General features: G+C 41.8%; 1 protein-coding gene across 1 annotated transcript in view; it reads right to left on the bottom strand.

Moving 5' to 3' along the window:
• Window positions 1-26,814, bottom strand: part of LOC308305924 (mitogen-activated protein kinase-binding protein 1-like) — a gene marked incomplete at its 3' end in the record, with an annotated part of 134,672 nt that overhangs the window by 69,394 nt on the left and 38,464 nt on the right. The window contains exons 3-4 of the mRNA XM_080750821.1: window positions 5,870-5,932; window positions 4,768-4,825 (exon numbers count right to left, since the gene is read on the bottom strand). Of these exons, the coding sequence (XP_080606947.1) occupies window positions 4,768-4,825; window positions 5,870-5,932 (121 nt within the window). The remainder of the gene's footprint in view (window positions 1-4,767; window positions 4,826-5,869; window positions 5,933-26,814) is intronic.

The raw sequence follows: 26,814 nt of genomic DNA, 5'->3' as shown, positions 1-26,814 counted from the left end.
GAATGATCCAATATTACATTTGGTATAACATGGTTCTATTGTGAAAATAGCAGATCTACATGCTCCGTTGTGAGCATGTAGATCAGCTATTTTCACAATTTCTGCCTCTATATGTTTGACAATTTGGTCAACGTTTAATTAGAGGTATTAAAAAGTAATTAAATTGGCACTTTAGAAATGTGAAGATACCCTCTAAACACTTAAACTTTATGTTGGTTTGTTTACAGTTGAGTGAGAGAACAATGTTGCACATTAAGTTAATCATCTTGGGACCCCCCAAAATAATTGAGGGGTCGTGTGTGATGTGATGACGTCATCAAACGATAAAGTCGACTTCAACTCAACATTTTACTGAGTCGAGTCGACTTGCAAAAATCACAAGTCGTTAATACCCTAATATAATATCTGTATGTCACCACTTGTGTTTTAAAGCAGTGGTTCTCAACCTTTTCAGGCTGTGACCCCCAAAACAATCATATTTTAACTGGGGAACCCCCCACCCTGACAACCACTAAGAGTTGAGGCATTACATTTCTACATGTTTAACGCGGTTCTATTGTGAAAATAGCAGATCTAGATGCATCAGCTATTTTCACAATTTCTGTCTATGGCCAATGCTTAAAGGGGCACTCCACCACTTTTCAAGCTATGTTCATATAATTGGTCCTCACTCAAAAATAGCCTTTTTTTTTTTCAGAGGAGGGCTGTGGGCACTGGGCAGGTCAGAAACCCATCGCCTTGTGACATCATCGATTGCCAATCCAGCTTATAGAAACTGCAGGCTTTCTATTCCTGACAAGTTGCAATTTTAAAGTGGAAACCATTGTTCTCGCGATAATAAAAATCTAAATATTTATTTCAAAAATATTGATTCTGTTTTTTTTTTGTTTTTTTTTTTTAAATGATGATGTCACAAGACGATGGATTCTGAACTTCCCACAGCTCTCCTAGGAGACTTGGACTGAGCAGAAAAAAATTGTGATATTTTATCATGAACATTAGTGAGGACCTATTATATGAAGACAGGTTGAAAAGGGGTGAACTACTCCTTTAATGTGTCATTTTAGAGTTATTAAAAAGCCCTTAAATTGTCACTTTAGAAATGTGTAGATACCCACTATACATTTAACTTTATGTTGTTTTGTTTACTGTTGAGTGAGAAAACAACATTGCACATTAAGTTAATCATCTGGGGATCCCCCAAAATAATTTGGGATTTTTTTTTTGTTTTATCTCTCTCTCAGCCTCGCTCCATCAAAGCCAAGATAATTAGCCTTCATTTGAGTGGAGGGACCCCCCCCTCTCTTGAAATAGCTGTGTTCTGCCCTTCCATAGTGGTTGTTGAAGCTGATAAGGATGGCTCCGAAAGGGCAGGGAAACACGTCGCTTCTTAAGTTTCACTTTAATTCTATGAGTGTCCCCCCTGTGTCCTCCCCCCTGCGTCCCCCCTGTGTCCCTCCTGTGTCCCCCCTGTGTCCCTCCTGTGTCCTCCCCCCTGTGGCAAACATTAGGAAAGAAATGCTGTGGTTATTTCACCAGTGTTAGAGACCAGTGATTTCACTTCACCAGTTTTCTTTCAGTGAGAAAACAGCACACCAGAAAACACACACCAAGCCAGGACCCGAGCGAGTGTGGCGGTCGCATATATGCGGTTGATCCTGCCCATATATAGGCATACCTGTCCTGTATACAGATGTGCCATTTCAAAACAGCCATTGGCAAGACAGTAGATTTTCAGTGGATTGTCAAAACATGGAGCTTGTAGATCAGCAATTTTTGCAATTTTTATGACCTTCTGACTTTTAAGTCAGAAGTTTTAAATCTTTTAAATCTACCCGTGAAGGTGGATTCTGCTTTTCAACGGGAATGGAGTGGTTTCTTGACATTTGTGGGTTTCAGCAAAAATACGCTCCATTCTCCATACAAATTAGAAAGGAAAAACAGGGAAAGAAACCTGTGGGAAAAATGTTTTCAGGAAAAGAGCAGTAAATACTGAAGACGGCACATCTGTAGAGTATGGAGAGCCGGTTGGTCCAAACCGGAAATCCGACCAGGGGTCATCAACATGTCGGCTTGTGATGGACACGCTGGTGTTTCTTCAGATTCTCTAAAAACAGTTAAACTCTTGTCACACTGTTTACAATAGAATGTTTTTTTTTCTCCAGTGTGGATATGCTGTTGTTTTGCACAGAGTTCCTAACTCAGTGAAAGTCTTATCACACTACTCACACTGGAAAGGCTTTCCAGTGTGGATGCGCTGGTGCCTTCTCAGGTGACCTAACTGACTGAAACTCTTGTCACAGTGTTTACAGCAGAAAGGTTTTTCTCCTGTGTGGACACGCTGGTGAGTTTTCAAGCGATTTAAGTCACTGAAACTCTTGTGGCACTGTGTGCAATAGAAGTGTCTTTCTCCAGTGTGGACACGCTGGTGTGTCTTCAGGTCACCTAACTGACTGAAACTCTTGGCACACTGTTTACAATGGAAAGGTTTTTCTCCAGTGTGGATACGCTGGTGCCTTCTCAGGTGACCTAACTGACTGAAACTCTTGCCACAGTGTTTACAGATGAAAGGTTTTTCTCCTGTGTGGAAACGCTGGTGTGTCTTCAGGTCACCTAACTGACTGAAACTCTTGGGACACTGTTTACAATGGAAAGGTTTTTCTCCAGTGTGGATACGATGGTGAATTCTCAGGTCACCTAACTGACTGAAACCCTTGGCACACTGTTTACAATGGAAAGGTTTTTCTCCAGTGTGGATACGCTGGTGCCTTCTCAGGCTACCTAACTGACTGAAACTCTTGTCACAGTGTTTACAGATGAAAGGTTTTTCTCCTGTGTGGATACGCTGATGTTTCTTTAGGCCATCTAAAAGGCTGAAACTCTTGTCACACTGTTTACAGATGAAAGGTTTTTCTCCTGTGTGGATACGCTGGTGTGTCTTCAGGTTATCTAAAAAGCTGAAACCCATGTCACATTGTTTGCAGTGGAAAGACTTTTCTCCCGTGTGGACAAGCTGGTGTCTCTTCACGTGAGAAATGCGACAGAAACTCTTGCCACAATGTTTACAGTGGAAAGGTTTTTCTCCTGTGTGGATACGCTGGTGCCTTCTTAGTATACCTAACTGACTGAAACTCTTGTCACATTGTTTGCAGTGGAAAGGTTTTTCTCCAGTGTGGATAAGCTGGTGTCTCTTTAAGTCAGAGATGTAATTGAAACTCTTGTCACATTGTTCACAGATGTGGGTTTTCCTTCCTGTGTCAGCCAGACGACGTCTCTTTACTTCGGATGGAGTTAAAGTCTTGGTAGACTGTTGACTAGAGTGAGGTATTGATTCTTCTGAGTTTCCTTGCTGCTGGCTCGTTGGTGGGAACGGTGGGTCCATGGTCAAATGCTGCTGCTATGCACAGGCTGCAAAGGTCCAAGAATGGAATTATGTGTGACCTTACGATCCAGAATTGGTCACAGGGGAACAACTACCAGCTGAACATCAAACGCACGGATCTCTGATGGAAAAGTTCCTCTTGGAGGCGATTATGGCTTCCTCTCAGACTGTTATTGACACTGTGCAGTCTGGTTTTAAGCCGAGCTGATTCAAAGCTCACGTCATTGCTATGTTGTTACTCTGATGTCAGCCATGCCCAAATATGGAGTTCCATGCCATTTACCGACTTGTGCACCAGCAGAGCGCAAATTTGTAATTTATATCAGGCCGCACTTGTTGATGGTGACGTCATCAAGAATGCTGGTCCCTCATTAGCTGTTGATGGTGATGATGGTGATGTCATCACCCAGTTGATGACGTCACTCTGTGTTATTTCAGGGGTTTTCCCAGTGGATGACGTAAACACAGACAGAGACAGTAGATTTGGAAAATGTATTGCGACCGTAGTTGCAGTTTAGTATGTGAACGGTCAAAGCTTCCAGTAGAACTAAAAGACAAGTGACTTTATGTTTGGTTGAGCTCAGGTTGCACCCTGAAAATAGCGATCTACAAACTAACAACGCTTCGCACTGTGTCGCGTTGCTGGGCTTGTAGATCGGCTATCTTCAGCATGCAACCAATGTAAAATCTACACTACGATGCCATCAAGGCCCGCCAAAGATACATTTTAGTCGACTAAATAAACCATAGATTTAATCTTGTGATATTTAGACGACTAAAACTAGACTTACACTAAAACATTTCAGATGACTAATATATGACTAAATAGAATTTTAATCAAAAGACTATGACTAAATATAATCAAAATGTAGCTGTCAAAATCAACACCATGTCTGACCATTACACGCAGCCAGGCTGCCATGAAACCTGTGAGCTCACAGACACAGTGTGTGTGTGTGTGTGTGTGTGTGTGTGTGTGTGTGTGTGTGTGTGTGTGTGTGTGTGTGTGTGTGTGTGTGGACAGGGAATTACTACTTTGTGGGGACCTCATGTCCCCACAAAGATAGTACAATCGGAGGAAAAACCTTGTGGGGACAAATTAATATGTCCCCACAAGGTGTTTAGGGGTTAGGTTAAGGGATTAGGGTTAGGGTTAAAAATTAATGTAATGTCCCCACAAATATAGTAGACTATGTGTAATGTCCCCACAAAGTAGTAATTGCAAACCTGTGTGTGTGTGTGTGTGTGTGTGTGTGCGTGCGTGTGTGTGTGCGTGCGACGTGCGTGCGTGTGTGTGTGAAGCCACTGGACACCCTTTTTAATTAGTTCTCTGTGCTTCGGTGAACGGAAGTAGCAACGTTTCAAATGAAGAAGATCAATCTCACCTCTCCTGTAACGATGTACTTCCCATCTGGAGAGAAGGCTAGAGTGGTGATGGTTTTCCTGGAGGGAGGGTGGGGGGGGGGAGAGGGGGAGAGAGAGTTGAGAATTACATTTTGTACAACATGGTACTATTATGAAAATAGCAGATCTACAGTACATGCTCACAACGCCTCGCAATCTCTAATACTTTACAATTTGGCCAATGTTTAATTTGTCATTTTAGAGGTATTAAAAAGTCCCTAAATTGTCACTTCAGAAATGTTGTTAAAACCCTCTATTCACTTAAACTGTATGTTGGTTTGTTTACTGTTGAGTGAGAAAACAATGTTGTACATTAAAGGACCAGGTCACCTCTGGGACAACCAGATCTTATTTTATTGTTGTGTGGGACACGATCAACACAATCCTGAGTTATTTTTTGTGTTCAATCTGTGTTTTTAGATATTTTAGTATTTCAGCCGATTTCAGCATGCTACAACTGGTCATATGATGCAAAATGCATCATATGACCAGTTGTAGCATGCTGAAATACTAACATATCTAAAAACACAGATTGAACACAAACAATTATTCAGAAGTGTGTTGATCGTGTCCCACTCAACAATAAAATAAGATCTGGTTGTCCCAGAGGTGACCTGGTCCTTTAAGTTAATCATCTGGGGACCCCCACAGAACAAAAACAGCTTTCCGGGTACTGTATTGGCACCCGCTATGTGCCACATACGCACATAGCGTGTGCGTATGTGGCTAGGGGCTGGACGTGGGCGCCTCTATCTTTCAAACGGATGGTTAAGCCATGATTATGTTCAGATTCCAGGACACTCGGGCACATCTTTTGAGGGCTCCCCACGACTGGATCGGAGCGATGCCGAATATTCTATGATTTTTCAAAGGTTAGTGAAAAAAGTGCGGCAAGGAGCGACCAAAGACAGAAAAGGCAGTAAATGAGTTAAAGCTAAGTACTGTTTCCTTGCGGGTCTTTAGTTAGGTACTGTTTTTGCAGTTAACACATGACGGTCCTGTATGACCTTTATCCCACAAAGGTCACAGTCAAAATGATTGGCTGTCGAGTGTAAGCAGCGCGGCGTGTGATTGGTTGGTTACCTGCAGTTGTTGAGGATGTGATGCTGTTTGTTCTTCTTGGGGTTCAGTAACACCACCACACACCTGGGGAAACACACACATGCACACGCACGCACACGCACACACACACACACACACACACACACACACACACACACACACACACACACACACACACACACACACACACACACAATATTACTTTACACACATTCATAAATTCAGTTTTGTATCATACAAATCAGTCATGTGACACAGAGAAGTGCTCATCTAACGGTAGTGAGTCACTGACCTCAAGTCTACATACAGACTGGACCAAACACTCCCAGTGGCCAACAGTCTACTGGGAGCTGACCAGTACAACCACAGTCTTCTACTGTTGTTCACTGGGAACTGACCAGTACAACCAGTCTTCTACTGTTGTACTGGGAGCTGACCAGTACAACCACAGTCTACTACTGTTGTACTGGGAGCTGACCAGTACAACCACAGTCTTATACTGTTGTACTGGGAGCTGACCAGTACAACCACAGTCTTCTACTGTTGGTCACTGGGAGCTGACCAGTACAACCACAGTCTTCTACTCTTGTACAGGGAGTTGACCAGTAAAACCACGGTGTTGTACTGTTGTACTGGGAGCTGACCAGTACAACCACAGTCTTCTACTATTGGTCACTGAGGAGCTGAACTGTACAACCTCAGTATTGCATACTTATGTATTTATCATGTAGTATGTTAAATAATTTAAAAAAAAAAAAAAAAAAAAAAAAGAGAGAGAAAAAGAAAGTGGTATAGTTTGGTGCACCTTGTGGCTCTACTTCCATATTGCCACATGTTACAGCACTGAACTAGATTGTTTTGTTCCATTTATTTTTTATTTTTTTCTCTTCTCTTTCAAATAGCAAATGCCTTAAATTGTTTTGTTTTCTTCAGTCTTTTATACTTGAAAATAAGTGATATTTGATTTCTGATATTTGATTTTCTTAAATGAGGTAGGCACTATAAGCTGCGGCTTCTGCCTATACCTTTTCGGACCAGCATGTGATATATCGTAAATAACTGTATGTACTGTAATGATTGTATGAACTGGTACCGAAATAAATTAACCTAAACCTAAACCTATTGAAAATAGCAGAAATACTTTTTTCACTACTTTTGTGCGACACTCTAGTATGAAGTAGGACACTCATTTACGTCAAAAACATCAAAAGTTGAACTATGGAGTTTGGAGGTTTCTTCCCCAGAGCAATGACAACCACAGTCTTCAACAGAACAGATACTGTAGGTCAGTGGTGTAGTTTAAGTTATGCAGGACTCTATCTGGGACACATGGGTGATGTCAGTGAACAGGGATGTAATAGTCGCTGTCGGGCAGAAACTTCGCTTTTCTTTTCGTAAAGGTTTTGCGCTTGTAGGCCTGTTACTTTTGCCGTTTGGGAATCTGAATCCTGAAAAGTAACAGTTTTTGGACGTATGAGGTTTCAACCTCACACAGACAGACAGACAGACAGATACACAGTATAACTACTAGTAAGACACCTCAGAGCGACATGCGACCTCGCCCTTTAGCCATCTGGCCAGTGATGTATATCGGACCAGTTACCCATATATGGAGACCCCTGGTACCCATATATGGAGATCAGTGTACTGAGATATGCTGTGAGAGCCCAAACATGCTTACTCAGTTATTCGTTATGTGAAAGTCCTATGATGTCTTTGACATCTGACATCATACCCATGGAGGTTGTGGTTTGGCAGGCAAGGAGTGTGTGTGCAAAATTTGGCATGGATCGGGGCAACAGTTGCGGAGATATGAGCAGGGCAAAAGTGTGACGTGTGACGTGTGACAGATTCTGCCCAATGGGTTCTTCAACATAAATTCTGAGACTCCCACATTCAATCCTCCATCGCACACCCCCGGGCACAGGACTATATATATATATATATATATATATATATATATATATATATATATATATATATATATATATACACACAGTAGAGAGTATACAAAGTCAGTTTTGCATGTTGTTGTTGGTATGGTATGGGTTTATTGCTAAGCATGTTCTCATGTTACTCCTTGTGCGTCCATTTGTTTGTCTGTCCTTTAAGAGCACAAACAATGGGCCGGGACTCGTTTCAGAAGGGCTCACGCAAACATTTTCATGGGTTGTGGCTTGTGACTGATGATCAAAGAGTCGCTGATGCCAACGATTTATTGAGGACGAGATAGTAATTAAAAACACCAATGTTTCGAACAGACGAATAACTTGTCAATACATTGTATCTTTTAACGTCTTTTTATTGTTTTCTTAAGTAATTAAAAAAAAGGGGGAAAAAATAAATGGTGAAAATAACCGATCTAGATCAGCCATTTCCACTACTTCCACTACAGAAATTTCTGATACCTTCACGGGGAGAGTTATTGCACTTTGCAATCTCAACATCAGCCAAAATGACCGGGTTAGTCACCCGTGTGTTAACTCATTAAAAGCCTCAGACATTAACGGATTATAATATCCAGAGTGCCTCCCACCCCCCCCCCCCATTCACGGCCGTTCTCTTATTTTGTCTTATTTTGAAGGCCACCGGAAGTACTTCCGGTCTGACGTCATCGGATCCTTCGACTGAACCGATCATTGTTTATGTGGAGCCATGCTGGATCGGCTCGTAGCGTTTATACATGTGTTTTATAAGCGAGCATCTGCCTCCATCTTCGCTTCTAAAGTGTAGTTTTGAGATAATGGACATTAAAGATGAGGCGGCCCGTCCACCTCAATGTTATGGGATGACTATTGTGTGCTCGTGGAGCCGTGATGATGACAAATCAGCGCGGATTTCGTCTCCGGAGCGTCGGCCATTGTACTAGGTATTTTTACTCGCCGTTACAGTAATATATTACTTTTCCCGCGACATCGCGTGGATGGCACTATAGATACTCTATTACTTTTCCCGCGACATCGCGGGGTTGGCTTTTAATGAGTTAAGTGGCTAATTAATCTCGAGCTGAAATGATTGTAAAGCCCTGCTGTAAAGCACAGACAGACAGACAGACAGACAGACAGACAGACAAACAGACAGACAGACATCAGTACACAGTAGGTTGTGTGTGTGAATTTGATAACCCGGTTCACATTTCATATCAACAACTTCACACTACAGGCGCTTCCTATGTGCAGTAACACAACACTCAAACATTACATCACACGCACACGCACACACGCACACACACACACACACACACACACACACACACACACACACACACACACACACACACACACACAGGGACACTGTGTCTGTGACATCACTTACACACATCTTTGAAGTAACAACAGGGAGAGAAGGTGAGACGTTCTCTGACTTCATGGGTGGAATATAACGGAGGGGTGTGTGTGTGTGTGTGTGTGTGTGTGTGTGTGTGTGTGTGTGTGTGTGTGTGTGTGTGTGTGTGTGTGTGTGTGTGTGTGTGAGTGTGTTTTGGTGGTTTATGAGGTCAATAAACCTGATTACACGCAACACTATGAGGACTTTTGGAATTGTGAGGACATACACAAAGTCCTCATAATTCTAACAGTGTAGAAGTGTTTCTATACCTCTAAAAGGCCCAAATACCAAGTTTCAGCTATGTCCTTATAAACCACAATTGTATTGTGAGGACTATCTCACTAGTGCCCCCAGTGGCCGGTTGAGTGCTATTGCACCCCTCATGAATAATTCACACAAGTGGCTGCTGATTGGCTGACGGCTGCATGTCCTCATAATTCACAATTATGTCCTCATAAACCACACTATGTGTGTGTGTGTGTGTGTGTGTGAGTGTGTGTGTGTTTGTAACCAGATTTCAACATAGTATTAACAAATAACAAATGACCAGGAAACTGCCACAACTTTTCAGTGCCACCACTGTCTAACTGATCTACACCCACCTCACAACACAAGAAGCTGACCTTGTGGACAGGTATTTGTTTATAGTATTACACATTTTGCCTGTTTGCTAGTTACCAATTATGATTAGTAGCAGCCAGTAGCGCTTTTGGGGCCGGACGGGGCTGGACGCCGTGTGGCCAATATATTTCCCACATGCACGGCAAGGATGGCACGGAACAGTGCTAGAACCATAGAGTTATAGGCTATACAAGTGGCGACCATGGTAATCAAATGGCTATTCGCATAACAGGTTTACCAGGCAGGCAGTGAGTGGTGGGCTTGCACATACCCTCCTATTCATATGGATAGGCTACTTTAACACCTACTGTAGGTTTCCAGCGGTGACTGTATGTGCATTGTGCGTGTCTCAGGCTACCTGGCTCCATTACTGTGATAGATGAGATTTGTTCAAAGCAAACTTTTAGTTAGCACGCACACATCTAAAGGCGCGCATGCATATGACGTCAATAAATGACCGTCCGCCCTTAAAAGAAAACCCCAAAGCACCACTGGTAGCAGCTCTGCACAGTCATGTATGCTGATCAGCGTAGCTCCTATATACAGTATCACATGACATCACATTATGACCATGACATCATGTACAGTACATATGAGTTTAGTTAACTCCGACATACAGGAGTAGGCAGGCACCCAGGCACTATTTTTACCCTTGGGTAAAAATGCTAATTAAGTTCAAGCCTACAGATAATTTTGGTCACTTTATCATCTAATCAGGCTTTTATGAACACCCTGAACAGTTTTTAATATTTAGATATTTGATGTAAATGTTATCTTTCCCCCCAGGCTCAGGGCCTCTCCACATACACACCCATTGTAACTTCAAACTTCATTAAAAACACACACTATTTTTTTCTGGTGACTCATACTACCCTCCTAATACGTGAGCAGGCCGTGTTTTCTCAATAACCCTTTTCATTAATGTTTTATAATTCTTTGGGAAAATTTGAAAAATGAATTACAAAATAAAATTATTACAAATAAATGAAAAATTGTATAGAAAAAACACGGCCTGCTCATGTATTAGGAGGGTAGTATGAGTCACCAGAAAAAAAATAATGGGTGTTTTTAATGAATCTATTATGGTTAAAATGGAGTTTGAAGTTACAATGGGTGTGTGTGGGGAGAGGCCCTGAGCCTGGGGAGGCAGACCCATGCAAGGCAGAGTTTTTTGAAAATGGAATATCCCTTTAAATCCCGATACTGATTCTAGAAGTATTCCTCTACACAGTATTACACAGTATAGGCAAATTATTGTGTTACAAATTGTGTGTACATCTTGTAGATCAGTGACTTCACTAGCATTCAGATATAGTATATGACACCAAAGTAGCTTACTACAATTCTAAGGTCAAATTATTCTAAATAAGCTTGTGACCTTGACCTTTTATCACTGAACTGTACTGTACTGTACTGTACTGTACTGTCTGTACTTTTACTGTACTGTAAAAACAGTGCAGTAAAAGTTTGTCTATCAGTGATGACACTGATTGACAAATTGTAGCATTCCCTGTGGGATCATAAAGCACCAAATAGAGTGTCTCGTTTGGCTTGAATAAAGCATAGCCTTATTAGCCTACTACCAAGGTTGTCCCGACTATGCCATTTCCTCATATGTGACACAATGTTACTATAGTCCGGCCATTTTGTGCAGTATTTTGATGGAACCGCGCACTTTACGATAGAAGCATGACATTTGGCACACAGTTAGAACATGCCAAATGGAAATTCTTTGGCTATAGGGCCATCACAGATTTGTCTTGGGAAACTTGTGGGAGCCAATCAAAGTTGGGCTGTCATAGACTTTACTATACAGTAAAATAATACTAAAAACAAATATGCTTTAAGTAGCATGTGAGGGGTCAAACTAGGTGACATGACAATTTTTGCCTGAAATGCTCGGACTACAATCAGTCTAACCTGCTTGATTCCTCCAGACTCAAATCTAATCCTCATCTCCTTGCTTGAGGGAGCAGGGATTTAAAGTTCCTTGAAGTACACAAGTTCCTTGAAGTACACAATAAGGAGGAGCTCAAGTGGGACACAACGCACGTGGGGATAAAGAATTTGCAACTATATTGCTTTTATCGCCTGAAGAGGTTCGGAGTCTAGGCTACTGCATCCTCAGGCTGGACTACAATAGCTCCATTGAGAGTGTTCTGTCACACCTGGATTCGCCCACGAGAATTAATAAAGTTATATCACTGGATTGATCCAGACAGACAAACAGTCTTTTAATTATATAAAAGAAAATAATGTGTGAATTAAATCAAACAAGCCACCTGTCCTGTTCTCTGATTGGCTGTAGCACGTCTCTACTCTCAGTGCTGTCACAACCCATGTTAGGCTTTTAGGTTATAGGATGGCAAAAGGATCATCTGGGCTAGCATGTTGCATTGTGAACCGGGCTTAAGAAATCTGTTATACAATCCGGGATGAGGTGCGTGTGTGCGCGTGTGCGTGCGTGCATCCGGCAGTGGTAGGTCACGTCAGACAGTGGGTAGGTAGGAGTCTATGGCATTTCAGTGATGTCCTGATGACTCAGACATGCAACAAATCGGTCATATATCTGCACAAAAAGGGGTAAATTGCCCCCATTGATTACGGAAGGGGACTTTAGAAATCTGAAGATACCCTGACACTTAAACCTTATGCTGTATGTTTACTGTTCAGAGAGAAAGCAATGGTGCACAGTCATTTAGATAATCATCTGGGGACCCCCTCCCCAAAATAATTCCCTGGCCCAGAGGTTGAGAACCACTGCTTTAACTAACCTGAACAAAAAAATAAGCCATGTGCATAGATTACACAGATTATGAGTTCCATTTGGTTCCATTTGTATATAGTCACTAGTATTACCCTAAGCATAAAGTAACACGTAGGATTTACTTTCACACATATTCACAGTATTTAAAGCCTTGCCTTGTACAGACTGCATACAAACAAACAAACCAACTCAACTGCCAGTTTGCTGTTGACTGTGGGGGGAGGGGCAGCTTCTCACTCACACAGTTTTGAGTGAGTGCAGTGAGGGAGATGGGGGATGGGGGATGGGCAGGCAGCACAGGTGAATTTGATCAGTGGCTGATTGCATTGCAAGCTAGTAATCAGCAAGTGGGCTACAGTGGAAAGAATGAGTGAAAGGGTTTCCCTGCACAAGGTGAAAATGTATAGGCTATTATGTATAGTTTATCTTTGAAAAGAGTGGAGGAGAGCTTAACTCAAATTGGTTAACAATCGGCAGACAAACAGGCAGGCAGTCAGGCAGTCAGACAGTCAGACAGACAGACAGACAGACAGACAGACAGACAGACAGACAGACAGACAGACAGACAGACAGACAGACAGACAGACAGACAGACAGACAGACAATGTTAATTTAACCTTGCATCATGAGACTAAAGCCCTTTGCACACAGGACAGTTGCGTTTCTTCCGCTTGCTGTATGAATAAAACGCATTGGATTTGGTGTGCAATGCTGTACGGAATCGGCGCTGCGGATCCCAAAAGGAGTCATAAAAGGAGTGATGAGTTTTTTACCGCATGCGACAAGACGCACGAATCGAACTTGGTTCGATCGAGAAAAAAACGCACGGCGGCAGCCTCTCGTCGCACGGCTAATTCGGAGCCGGTGTGCATGAGGTCGTAGAGAATCATTGTTTTCTTTTAAAAAAATGAAATTGTCCGTTTTATCCGTGCGGATAAACGCGCCTGTGTGCAAAGGGCTTTAGTGTTCATTTGGTTCCATTTGTACTGTCAGAGCAGTGTAGATGTTGTTGACTAAAACTATGATGAAAAGTATTTGTCGATTGCATTTTTTTCACTGACAAAAACTAAATAAAAACTAAGCTGTGATGACTAAAACTAAGACTAAATATATTGACAATTTCGTCAACAAAATCAAAACTAGACTAAAACGTTAGGAGGGACTGGTGGAGTAGAGAGTCATTTTATGTTTGGTTGCTCTCAAGTGTTGCGTGCTGAAAATAGCAGATCTACAAGCTCACAACGTGTCGCGCAACACTCAAAATTTGTTGTCAAAAACAACAGAGTCCCTGGGCCTGAACAGTGACCACTGTGTGAACAGAATATGAACATTTTTACATAACAGCATGGTAGCAATATCAGAATAATGATAGTTGACAAAGTAACCATCTTGGTGGTGGTGATAACATTAATATCCAAAGAAAACATTTGCCTTGTCATGGCATGTTCGGGGACATCATGAGCATTTAGCAATACAAAAGATTTGCATTCATTCAACCTTTATTTAATTTCTCGAAAAGATCAATTGAGGGAGATCCTCATTTACTACTTTATTGAAAATAGATGTTTTGATTTATGTAAATGTGGGGGTTTCTGGACTAACGCTGGTATTAAACATAATTCTGGAAAAAGTAGCCTATTTATACATTTGCAGGCAACTGAATAATGGGGATGCAGTAAAGCACTGTAGCTTATGAGATACTGCAAATCAATTATCAAATTATAATTGCCATAATTATTCCTTGCAGCTACAAAAATGATGTCATACAACATGTAACTCAACATTAAAGTAGGGCTGGGTGATAAATCTCAGACCTGCACTTTCTTTTTTTTTTTAGATTAGTTTTTTGGGCTTTTTATGCTTTATTTGTTAGGATAGTAGACTGACAGGAAATGGGGAGAGAGATGGGGAATGACATGTGGCAAAGGTCGTCCGGATCGGGAATCGAACCGGCGACCAGCATACCTAGACTTGTGGATCTGCTATATTTTAAAGATTCACTTAATTTTTCCTTCCTGTGCATTTACCCACTGGATAAAAACAATGTCATTGCTTAATTGCAGTGCACTTAAAACTGACCCAAAAACAACAAATGTATCCATAATTTATACAGTACATATGTTCCTAAAGACTAGCACTAGAGTGCTTTACAGATGCAGTGCCGTGACATTTCAAATATTTGATCACCAGGTATTATGATTATACTGATTATTAGGAGGAAGATTTTTCAAAAAAGTGTACAGAAAGACCCACCAGTTCTTTGATGAAGTACTATCAACCTCATAGACACATGAAAATCAGAAAACTAACAAAATATGGCACCATGTAAAACAAAGCTGTCATATTTGCAACCAGTCATACAACAGTTAATTTGTAGCAGATTTGAGTTTATTGACAGGGGAGCGTTGGGAAGTGAATGTGGGGATGGAGGGTTAATGTGTTGACTGTCCTCATAGCTTGTGGAAGGAAGTAGTCTCTCATCCTGTTGATTCTACAGCCAAAGTTCCCTGATGGCAGGAGAACTGTGAGGGGTGAGATTCCTTGTGGTTGTGAGTCGGATGGTGGGGGTCCTTAATGATGGCGGTGGCTACCATGTAATGTAATTTACTGTTATCTGGGACAGATACAGTATAGGCCTAACCATAGACATGCTGACATACATGAAGCAAGTATTGTTGTGAGGGTTGAATTGAAGCATCCATTCCTAAAGTGGTTAGTATAAGTAAGATTGAGGTAATGGAGACCAGATGTTCCCAATCACCGGTTCACAAGAAGACTTCCGGGAATATATGAACATATATGCCAATAGATACCTTATGTGACATATGTCTCATGTATGTCGTAATTTTACATATGTCTCATATGGATATAGGCTATATGTAGACATATATGGAGGTGGCCAACTTCTAATATGTCACAGACTGTATATGATAAACATATGTTGCATAATATATGTCCTTTATGGCCAGAAATATTCAAGAACTGGCATATATGCCCTTTATGGTCAGACATATTCAAACTGGCAGCCAGTCCATGGTATAAGAAAGGTTGAGAAGCCCTGACGTGGACAACCCAAATAAATATAAGTAAAAAGCAATTGATAACTAGACATTTGCTGAATTACTCTGGATCTGGTATCTTTATAAAAACATCAACACCTTCCCTATAGTGTTTGTAGTTATTTTGTGTGTACTGTCCTTACATTTTTGTGTGTAATGTCCTTACAAACCCCATTAGTCCTCATAATACATGGTGTAGTTATGTTGTGTGTACTGTCCTTACAAACCGCATTAGTCCTCATAATAAATGGGCGGAGCTTATGGATCTCATTAAAAGTGTCCTCATAATGTAGGATTTTGTATTTTCAGTTCTGTTGGGTGTATCTAGAATCTGAAGCCAGATTTGTGTTCTGTGGACTGAATTGAATTTTTTGATACCATCCACTTGGCTATACAACCACGGGAAAGTGGTGTCCTTACAAACCACCAAATCTCAGACTGTCCTCACAAACCAGTGGAAACCTGTATGTGTGTGTGTGTGTGTGTGTGTGTGCAAAGCTCAGTCACTCATGTCTCAATTTGTCATACTAAAAACATCCTGTAACACAAAAGGATCACACACACAACGGAGGGGGTCACGTGTCATCGGAGGGGGTCATGCGTTTGCGCACGCACCCGTGTGTGCGTTAGGGCAGTCACGATTATGACATTTTACTTGACGATTAATTGTCGATTCAAATAATTGCGATTAACGATTTAATTGTGTTTTTGTCGTTGACAATTTATTACATTTCTGTTTGGCTTTTAAGTTTTGAAGTTGCACATGGCAATTATGACACATAACTTAAATATACAAAGAAATTACTGGCATATTTGACAACTTTATACTTAAAAAAGAACATCGATAGTGGAAATAGCCGATCTACAAGCTCACAACGCGTCGTGACGCGTTGTGAGCTTGTAGATCTACTATTTCCACTGTTTTTGAAAATATATGAACATTTTTCAACATGGAAACGATTATGCGAAATAATTGCGATTACCTCAAATAATTGCGATTAGACAATTATGTAATAATTGTGACAGCCCCAGTGTGCGTGTATACTGTTTGATCACAACGTATCACATCGTAACACACACTGCAAGCTTGCGCCCTGTTTGCACTTATTTATTAGTATTTTCCCCCCCTAAGCCATCAATCAGACTTGTGAACTCTAAAAAAGTCCTGTACAAGTGCAATATCCCCTAACCTTTCTCCTATATCGTCACTGTCTGGCCAAAACCTCTCAACTCCATTTTTGAGGTTTTTGATTTTTTTTTTTGGCATAAATCAAGGCTGTTAAAAAGTGCTTGGGACAAAACCTCCTAACACCACAATTTCTGCCAAACCAGCTAACTCCACCCAATTGGCCCTCTCTTTTTTTCATAAATCAGGGCTATTGAACACCCTTTACGTCTGTGTGTGGGTTAAAATAATATTGAACCAATGGAAAGTAGTAAAAAGCATTTTGGAGTTAGGAGGTTTCGGCCCGACAGCAGAGTTATTCTGTTAAAGAATCCTGTTGTGCAATATCGTCATGAACTGTTTTTATTTATTAAGTGGTATTTTTTAGGTTTTAGTTTTTAGTGTTGTAGTATTTTAACTTATAGTAAGCCAGTAAAACAAATTTAGTTCATATACAGTATGCATTTCATGTACAGTATATGTTGCATGACAATAAAGCTATCTATCAATCTATCTATCATTGCATTTTTATTGCTTCTTATTATGCGTTTACACAGTGTAGTGTACAGAGATATACACTACACTGTGTAAACACATCATAAAAAAGCAATAAAAACACAACGGCACTTTGACGCTTTCTCGTCTGATCATTGCCGTGTAATGGCCTTAATGTGAGTACATGTAGTCAATGTTTATAGAGTCAACATTGTGGCTGGTTTACTCTCTGGAGGGATGTGCTGCGCGTACATACATTGCTTCAGTCTGCAAGCCTTGCAGTTTGGGAAGCAAGCAAAGACAACATATTGATTCACATACTGTGTAGCGAATAGAATCCCCAATACATGCAGCTTTGCACTAGGGCATTCACGAATAGTAATTTTTAGTATTCTACAGGAAATATATATATATATTTTTTTTTTCATCCAGAAAAACAAGCAATTTTTGGTTTAGTAGTGAGAGTTGCACAAACATGGTGCATGATCTGTGCATGGGCGTGCATGATCTGTGCACTATAAATTACAAGGAAGTCTATGGAGACTTCTGGCGGGGAGATCCCAAAGACGGCATATTCAAAATGGCAGTAGATGAGTTAAAAAAAAAAGTTTGAATAAAAGTCTTTCCGCAAAATATTAGAAAACGATAAAAGGCCCGGCTCAATAAGCAGAATCGATAAGGTGATCATTATCAATAAAAAATAATGAGCTCCATCCCTATTCATGATAGAGGGACAACTCCTCCTAACCCCTCGACGATGAGCTGTGACAAAGGGACATTAAAAGGACAACTCCGGAACTAAATAACATCTTGTAATGTAATCTTTGTCACAAGGTGTGCAGCATGTAACATACTGTATAGTTCATCATCGCAGCCTTTATTGTCGTATAGTTTATTGATGCGTCTATTGTTCATAGTTTTGCGCCTTTTTTTTTACTCTTTACCGCTGCAACAATCTAGATTTCCTCCCTGTGGGATTAATAAAATGATATCCTATCCTACGCACACACACACACACGCACACACACACACACACACACACACACACACACACACACACACACACACACACACACACACACACACACACACACACACCCCTATTGCTGACAGTAGCTCACTGTAAGGAGCTAACAAAGCCGTCAGCAGTCAATTATGCCACAACAGTCAGCAATACAGTAGGACACCTTGTAAAACAACACAACACACAAGCCCTACAACACGACACTACACTACACAACACGACACACTAAGGCTGGAAGATTTGACTTCTAAATCGATATCAAGATTATTTCAAACTTTTGCCTTCATTACAAAATGACTGACCATGGATATGCTATGTAAAATATCTAGATATACGTTTTTGTTTCTCTTCTTTAAAAAAAATCCTTCTAACACAAAAAAAAAAACCTGATTCTAAATGCATTGATTAACCCAACAACAACACACCCCACCAAAATTCGACACACACAAATAACATAACGTACACAAACTACACAAGTGATCTCTCCTCACCCTTCAATTCCATTGCAATTAACTCTCTCAGTCAGGAGGGGGAGACAAGACAACATGCATACAACTTAAGAATTGTAGCTTTAACACATCATGCTGTGACTCGATTCATTAAAGGACCAGGTCACCTCTGGACCAGGTCATATGATGCAAAATGCATCATATGACCAGTTGTAGCATGCTGAAATCGGCTGAAATACTAAAATATCTAAAAACACAGATTGAACACAAAAAATAACTCAGGATTGTGTTGATCGTGTCCCACACAACAATAAAATAAGATCTGGTTGTCCCAGAGGTGACCTGGTCCTTTAATCCCACATAGGGATGGGACGATAAGCGATATCATCGTTTATCGTGATAAAAAACACTCACGATAATCTTATCGTGGAGATTGAATTCATCGTGATAGCGTCCTCCGTCATGCACTGGGATCAATTCACCTTTCATTTGCCGAGGTGCATATCCGGTACCACTTAAACGCTCTATAATTTGTAAAGGGTACTTACAATATAAGTACTTGATACAGTCTCTTTTTTTCACTCTCTATCAAATGTCTTTGCCAAAAAATAGCCGATCCACAAGCTTGTGGATCTGCTATTCTTTTGGCAAATGTCCCGCCCCAGGGTAATGGATTTTGATTATCGCGCTAACATCGTAAATCGTGATTTCTTTTTTCTCAGTAATGGTGATATGACATTTTCATGTCGTCCCATCCCTAATCCCACATTGCTTTTGCTTTTCTCTTTGTGTGAATGGTAGTTTAGTTCCTTGAGTGTGTCCTTTGGCTGTGGCAGTGCAGCCTACTACGGTCCACACACAGCAGCCAATGTAATCGCCTATCAACCGCTATTTATAATGCAAACATTGCAATATCCGTATAGATATCAACTTGCCCGAACACACAAAGAGAAGATATCAGTTTCTAAGACAAATATTGTCCCTGCTAGATTAAAACTGAGATTAAAATTAAGAAGTACACAGCTTGTATGTTTCATGCATGAGCAGAGTGTCTAGACCCTGAATAAGACCATGTCACTGAGATGTAGTAGAGTAGAAGTAAAAGTACTGAAAATTGAAAATAGTCCAGTAAAGTAAACGTACCTCAAAAGTGTACGTAAGTACAATATTTAAGTAAATCTACTTAGTTACTTTACACCATCTCCTTACCCTAAACCAGAGGTCTTCAACAGGGGGTCCGGGACCCCTAGGGGGTCCACAGAGTTACTACAGGGGGTCCTACGAATCTTTGAGTGATAGAAACCTTTTTCTCTCCTTTTTTATATTAACCACTTGAACCCTATTGTCCATATTCTGAGAACTTTAGCCAAAAATAGCAAATCTACAAGCTCACAACGCCTCGTAAGTTGTAGATCGGCTATTTTAGGCAGAGGTTTGCTGTAGAGGGGGAAAAGAGCACACTAAGTACAGAGTGAAAGGTCAAGTTTATTAAGTATTGATGGTTCAAGTGGTTCAAATCTGGAAACACACATTTACATGAACCCAAAATACACAACTGTCAAACGATGAAACTATATGGAGTCTGGGGGTCCCTGCTTCATCTCTCTCTCAACTACGGGGTCCTTGGCCTGAAAACGTTGAAGACCCCTGCCCTAAACGTAATCAATCTAAAACACGTAACCCTAAAAGATTTTGCCTGTGTCGGGTGGAAACCTCATATGCCAAAGCGGTTACTTTTCAGGATTCTAAAACACAAGCTTGACGTTTCGAGCTTGTAGATCTGCTATTTTTGCTACTTGTGTGTGACGCTGTGGCATGATGATGAACTAGGATTTACAGGAAACAAACAAAAAGTTCAACTATGGAGATACGAGGTTTCTGCCTGAAAAAGATCACAAGACATCTGCCCCAACATACCAATTATATCCCCAATTAAACATGCACATTCCCAATTAACTGGTGTAAGGCTAACTTTTGATGTGGCTTGTTGGGAACGAACACACATACATTCACTCTTGTTTCTCTCTCTCTCTCTCTCTCTCACACACACACACACACACAAACACACACACACACTGCAGCATGCAGTAGCCAGCTGTGTAGAGGAACATGCATGTAGTCAGGTACTCGCTGTACCTAAAGGACACACACACTGCAATGCAGCAGAGAGAGAGAGAGAGAGAGAGAGAGAGAGACAGAGAGAGAGAGAGAGAGAGAGAGAGAGAGAGAGAGAGAGAGAGAGAGAGAGAGAGAAGGGGTTTTGGGGGTCTGCAGTAAAAAGGGGAGTGGTCCCATCATCTCTCTGTGTCTCCTTTCTCCTTCACCCTCTCTTTCTTTCTCTTTCTACACCTCCTCCGCTGTTCTCTCTGTCATGTGATCCCTCTTTCACTCCCTGTCGTCATGCATGTTTCTCTCTCTCTCTCTGAGAGTGTGCCATGAAGGTGATACATAATAGAGGGCGGGCTGCCCCGCCCCCAGCTATTCATTTCAATGAAAGTTGCTCAGTGGCGTTACTTTGAAGCAGCTGGAAGTAGCTGAGTTGACACCGAAAAGGAGGCCAATTTTGCGGAAGTGTGTTGAGCACCGAGCAGGCGCACTAGACTAGGGTACGGTACGCTATTATGGAATCTGTAGGAGACGGTGGAGGAAGGAGCGCTTGTTTTCGGGTCACCAGCGTCGGCAGGTTAGCCACCCACCAGCGTCAGGGTTACTGAGGTTAGGTTTAGGCATAGAGGTTAACATTCACCTGCGTCGGCATGGGTTAGCTACTCGCCAGCAGGTTAGCATTTCACCAGGTTAACATTCACCCGCGCGGTCCAAGTGAACACAGCCGAGCGCTCCTGACCTCCGTTCCAGCCAATCACAAGCCACGCCTTCTAATTTATTCAACCCCGTCCTCTACGGATTCCATTATCGCTTTACGGTACGCAGTAGCATTAGCATATGCACGTGCAGTAGCACTCCCAGGTTTGACCACCAGGCTAAACCGCCTTACAGACAGACGGCGGTTAACGCCGTCACCTCGGTCTCTCATGTGGAGACACAAACACAATCGCTCCGCGAGTAAATGCCGGGCGATATTACGCCTGGCAGCCATTGTTGTTGTCCTCCTGTGCGCCAGCCGGCAAGAGAAAAAAAAAAGCAGACCACACTCCGCTCTCATTGAAAATGAATTACTAGGTCGCGGCAACCACGCCCCGTCTGAAAAGCGCTTAAAGGAGCAATAGTCAACTTTTTCTTGAAAAACTGAGGCTAAAATAAAAATAATGTTTCGCAAAAATATTTTATAATAGATTAAGCTTCATATGTGTGTTTCTATTCAAAAATTACCACAAAAAGCGTAACATAATGATAAAATAATCATTTTGGCCATTGTCAGGCTGACTTTGTTATGAAGCTAGGAAGCTTAATCTTTTATGAAATATTTTCGAAATAATTATTTTTATTTTAGCGTCCGTTTTTCAAGAAAAAGTTGACTATAGCTCCTTTAAGAATGCTTCAACATTCTACCATGGTTCTGGGGACTCGGTGTGTGCACTCAAGTCCATGGCTGGTGGAAAGAAAGAAAGAAAGAAAGAAAGAAAGAAAGAAAGAAAGAAAGAAAGAAAGAAAGAAGTCTTTGTGCATGTCAGTCCATGAAGCACCCATAGGTCGGTGCAAGGACATGTAAAAGTGTGGGTGTGCTTTCTTCTGCCCAGTGGTGAATAAAAGTACTCTCCCCTCCCCTCCCCTCCCCTCCTCAGTCCCACTGACCCAGTTTGTAGCGGTTCTGCTCCATGCTGTGCTATATTTCACGCCATTAAATTCATAATTCAACTAGGGGGGAAAAGTGTCTCCCTCCCTCCCTCCCTCTGAAAATGTTTTGTGCCAGGGTGCCCACAGAATAGAAGATTTGTAAAAAAAAAAAAGTAAAACACTTTCAAGATGTTTCAGAAAACTTGCAGCGGGACACAAAGTGACGCGATGTGAGCTTGTATATCTGCTATTTTTTGAGAGCTGCCGTTCTGTCTTTTTTTCAGTGTTTACGCTAGATGGCGCTCTTTTGCTTACATATGAGTCACTATTTAATTCTCAGGCACAAAGAAATCCAGGAGATGACGTGATCACAAGATCTCATCTGCCATTTACTTTCGCGTTTATTCCATTTTGGCTGTACCTCACCTCCATTGTTTTCCTCTGCATTTTTTGGCCAGACATGCTATTCATGGGTTGCATTTGTAGTCCTAAACCAGCCATGTTGAGGACCAACGCAGGTGTTCAATTTGTCTGACTGGCATAGAACCAATGTTCTACGTTAATCAAAACACCTGTGTTGGTCCTCAAAATGGCTGGTGTAGGACTACAAATGCAACCCATGAATATTCAACGGCCCAAGAGGCTAGGATTTATTTATTTACTGTATTAATAGTGGCAGTGAAGGAATGGGCTAGGACACAAGCTTGTAAATTAACTGTGTGTTCTTCAGTGCTTGAACTTGTATTTCTTGTTGGAATGAGGCCTGTGGCTTAAGTATTTGCTAGCCTCGTAAACCACTCACTTCCGGAAAACGCAAGTTGGAGGTTTACGAGGCTAAGTATTAGCGGTAAGGTATTCTCTTTTAGTAGGCTACAGAGGCGTTAAAACCTCTGGTATGTGCAGCTGGAGTTCACCTTCACTTATTCATGTGTTTCATTTGTAGTCCTACAGCGGCCATGTTGAGGACCAACACAGGTGTTCTGATTGGCGTAGAACATTAGTTCTATGCCAATCATATAAATTGAAACACCTGTGTTGGTCCTCAATATGGCCGTTTAGGACTACATATGAAACCCATTAATTATATTGCTTTTATTTAGTTTGCATTAGTTAATATATACTTCTGTGTGAACAGGACTTAGGGGCCACTCCTTCATTATAGGCTGTGCATACAACTGTAGCTATAGTCGCCAGGTTATTCCGGTTCAGTGTCCCATAGCTTGGTATACAGTAATCCAAGACAAACGAATAAAAAGACCTGAAGTCTACTTTACTTTACTTCCTGTATCAGTGCAAGAAGACTGCGAGGAGAAGTCAACCGGTGACGCGTTGGTGACCACGCCTATGCGCCATGACACTTTCGGTGAATCTGGCACCGGAAGTTCGGTGAATAACATTGGAGCTGTCCCAGCGCCGGCTGGGACAGCTCATGAACAAAAAAAGAATTCTGAACGATATAGACCTTTGTTGTAAAATCGCTCCAGGAATACAAAAGAAGACGAATCACAGGTATTTTTACAATCACATGCTTTTCGATGTGAACGGCGCATAATGTTATTGAGGCAGCAAAACAGTGGCCAGTATAATTTCTGTCTCGGACATATCGCGAGATTTGGATTCCAGACAGGGAATGGTGGAGAGTCTCACGATACTAGCTAGTTCAGAAACGTAATTTGTGCTCTTTAGATGCCTCTATAAAGTTATACAGTGTACACGTCGAAAAGTAACACAGCAGAAAACAATGTGTGACTTGTTTTCTTTTATATTCCTGAGCTGAGTATTTTATGAAGGTCTCTATCGTTCTGATTGGGCTGTCCCAGCCGGCGCTCATAGACTCCAATGTTATTCACCGAACCTCCAGTGCTAGTTTTGCCACCGACAGTGTCATGGCGCATAGCCGTGGTGCCATAACACCCCTGTGTCCTTTCCTCATTTGAACCTCCTTGTATCAGTGTGAAGAAGGTGGTCGGCTTGAGACTGGAAGCAGGTTGGAGTCTATTGTTTCCAACGTACAGTAAGAGTGAGCGTGAACACAGCCTCTGAACCATTCTTTAGCACCATGGTTCACAAGAGTGAGCGTGAACACAGCCTCTGAACCATTCTTTAGCACCATGGTCACAGAACTAACACTATCTCTGGAGAAGCTTGGAAGTGTTTGAAAAAGTATGAATAATTTAGATTTTGATTGAAAAAAAAAATCAAATGTAAAAAAAATCAAAAGTAACTAGTAGGCTAAATTAAGTTTTCAAATAATAGTAGTGGAGTAAAAGTACAATATTTTCCTCTGAGATGCAGTGGAGTAGAATCCAATAATTCAAATTTGTACTAAAATACAGTACTTGAGTAAATATACTTAGTTACTTTACACCAATGTGTACATAGCCTGCAGTACTCTGGACAGACAATAGGCATTCACAAACAACATAAAATAACATAGTTGACATTGACATACTCATACTGGAATCAACTACAGTATTTCATATGTCTTCCTTGGCCTACTAGAAGCATGCAGAAAATGTTTGGCGCCAATTTGCTCCAGCGATTTGCAAGATTAGCTCTGGAACCATGCACACACACACACACACACACACACACACACACACACACACACACACACACACACACACACACACACACACACACACACACACACACACACACACACACACACACACACACACACACACTTAACATAATCTCTCAGCCCACCTTGGGCAGGCAGAGATAACAATGAAACTACAGTATGTTTTCTGCGTTTACTTAGTGGAATCTTACTGGAAATAAACCTGTGAATAACACAAGTTAAAAACGTGTGTTAGAGAGGCTCGATTGCAGGGGAGACGGTAGCTGAGAGGGAGACAGTGTAGGAGAGACAGACAGTAGGACAGCTGAGAGAGAGAGAGACAGTGTAGGAGAGAAAGACAGTAGGACAGCTGAGAGGGAGACAGTGTAGGAGAGAAAGACAGTAGGACAGCTGAGAGGGAGACAGTGTAGGAGAGACAGACAGTAGGACAGCTGAGAGGGAGACAGTGTAGGAGAGAAAGACAGTAGGACAGCTGAGAGGGAGACAGTGTAGGAGAGAAAGACAGTAGGACAGCTGAGAGGGAGACAGTGTAGGAGAGACAGACAGTAGGACAGCTGAGAGGGAGACAGTGTAGGAGAGAAAGACAGTAGGACAGCTGAGAGGGAGACAGTGTAGGAGAGACAGACAGTAGGACAGCTGAGAGGGAGACAGCGTAGGAGAGACAGACAGTAGAACAGCTGAGAGGGAGACAGCGTAGGAGAGACAGACAGTAGAACAGCTGAGAGGGAGACAGTGTAGGAGAGACAGACAGTAGAACAGCTGAGAGGGAGACAGCGTAGGAGAGACAGACGGTAGGACAGCTGAGGGGGAGACAGTGTAGGAGAGACAGACAGTAGGACAGCTGAGAGGGAGACAGCGTAGGAGAGACAGACAGTAGAACAGCTGAGAGGGAGACAGTGTAGGAGAGACAGACAGTAGGACAGCTGAGAGGGAGACAGCGTAGGAGAGACAGACAGTAGAACAGCTGAGAGGGAGACAGTGTAGGAGAGACAGACAGTAGGACAGCTGAGAGGGAGACAGTGTAGGAGAGACAGACAGTAGGACAGCTGAGAGGGAGACAGTGTAGGAGAGACAGACAGTAGGACAGCTGAGAGGGAGACAGTGTAGGAGAGACAGACAGTAGGACAGCTGAGAGGGAGACAGTGTAGGAGAGACAGACAGTAGGACAGCTGAGAGGGAGACAGTGTAAGAGAGACAGACAGTAGGACAGCTGAGAGGGAGACAGTGTAGGAGAGACAGACAGTAGGACAGCTGAGAGGGAGACAGTGTAGGAGAGAAAGACAGTAGGACAGCTGAGAGGGAGACAGTGTAGGAGAGACAGACAGTAGGACAGCTGAGAGGGAGACAGTGTAGGAGAGACAGACAGTAGGACAGCTGAGAGGGAGACAGCGTAGGAGAGTGAGACAGTCAAGTCAAGTCAAATGTATTTGCACATTTAAAGGACAACTTAGTTTTAGGGTTCATATTTTACATTGTAATTAAAGAAATGAAAAGATGAGTGTTAAAACGTTTTAATTTACTGCTTTCTATTGTTTTAGTGATTTTAGTAGTATGATTTCAGTGGGTGGGGGCATGCGTACAAGTGACTAAATATGTATTTTTAGACAGAATAAGCCAGCAATGTATTTGTTACTATTTACAGCAGCCCCCACAAGTCACATCTGCCCATGAAAAGATCGTGGTGCATCTTGGGATGTGTCTAAAAAGACATATTTAGCCACAAATCAAAAAACATTCAAA

This window comes from Nannobrachium achirus, assembly GCF_963921795.1.
Source record: "Nannobrachium achirus genome assembly, chromosome: 20".
Taxonomy (NCBI): domain Eukaryota; kingdom Metazoa; phylum Chordata; class Actinopteri; order Myctophiformes; family Myctophidae; genus Nannobrachium; species Nannobrachium achirus.
Note: the sequence above shows the minus strand (reverse complement) of the source record. Positions and strands in the feature narration are given on the sequence as shown.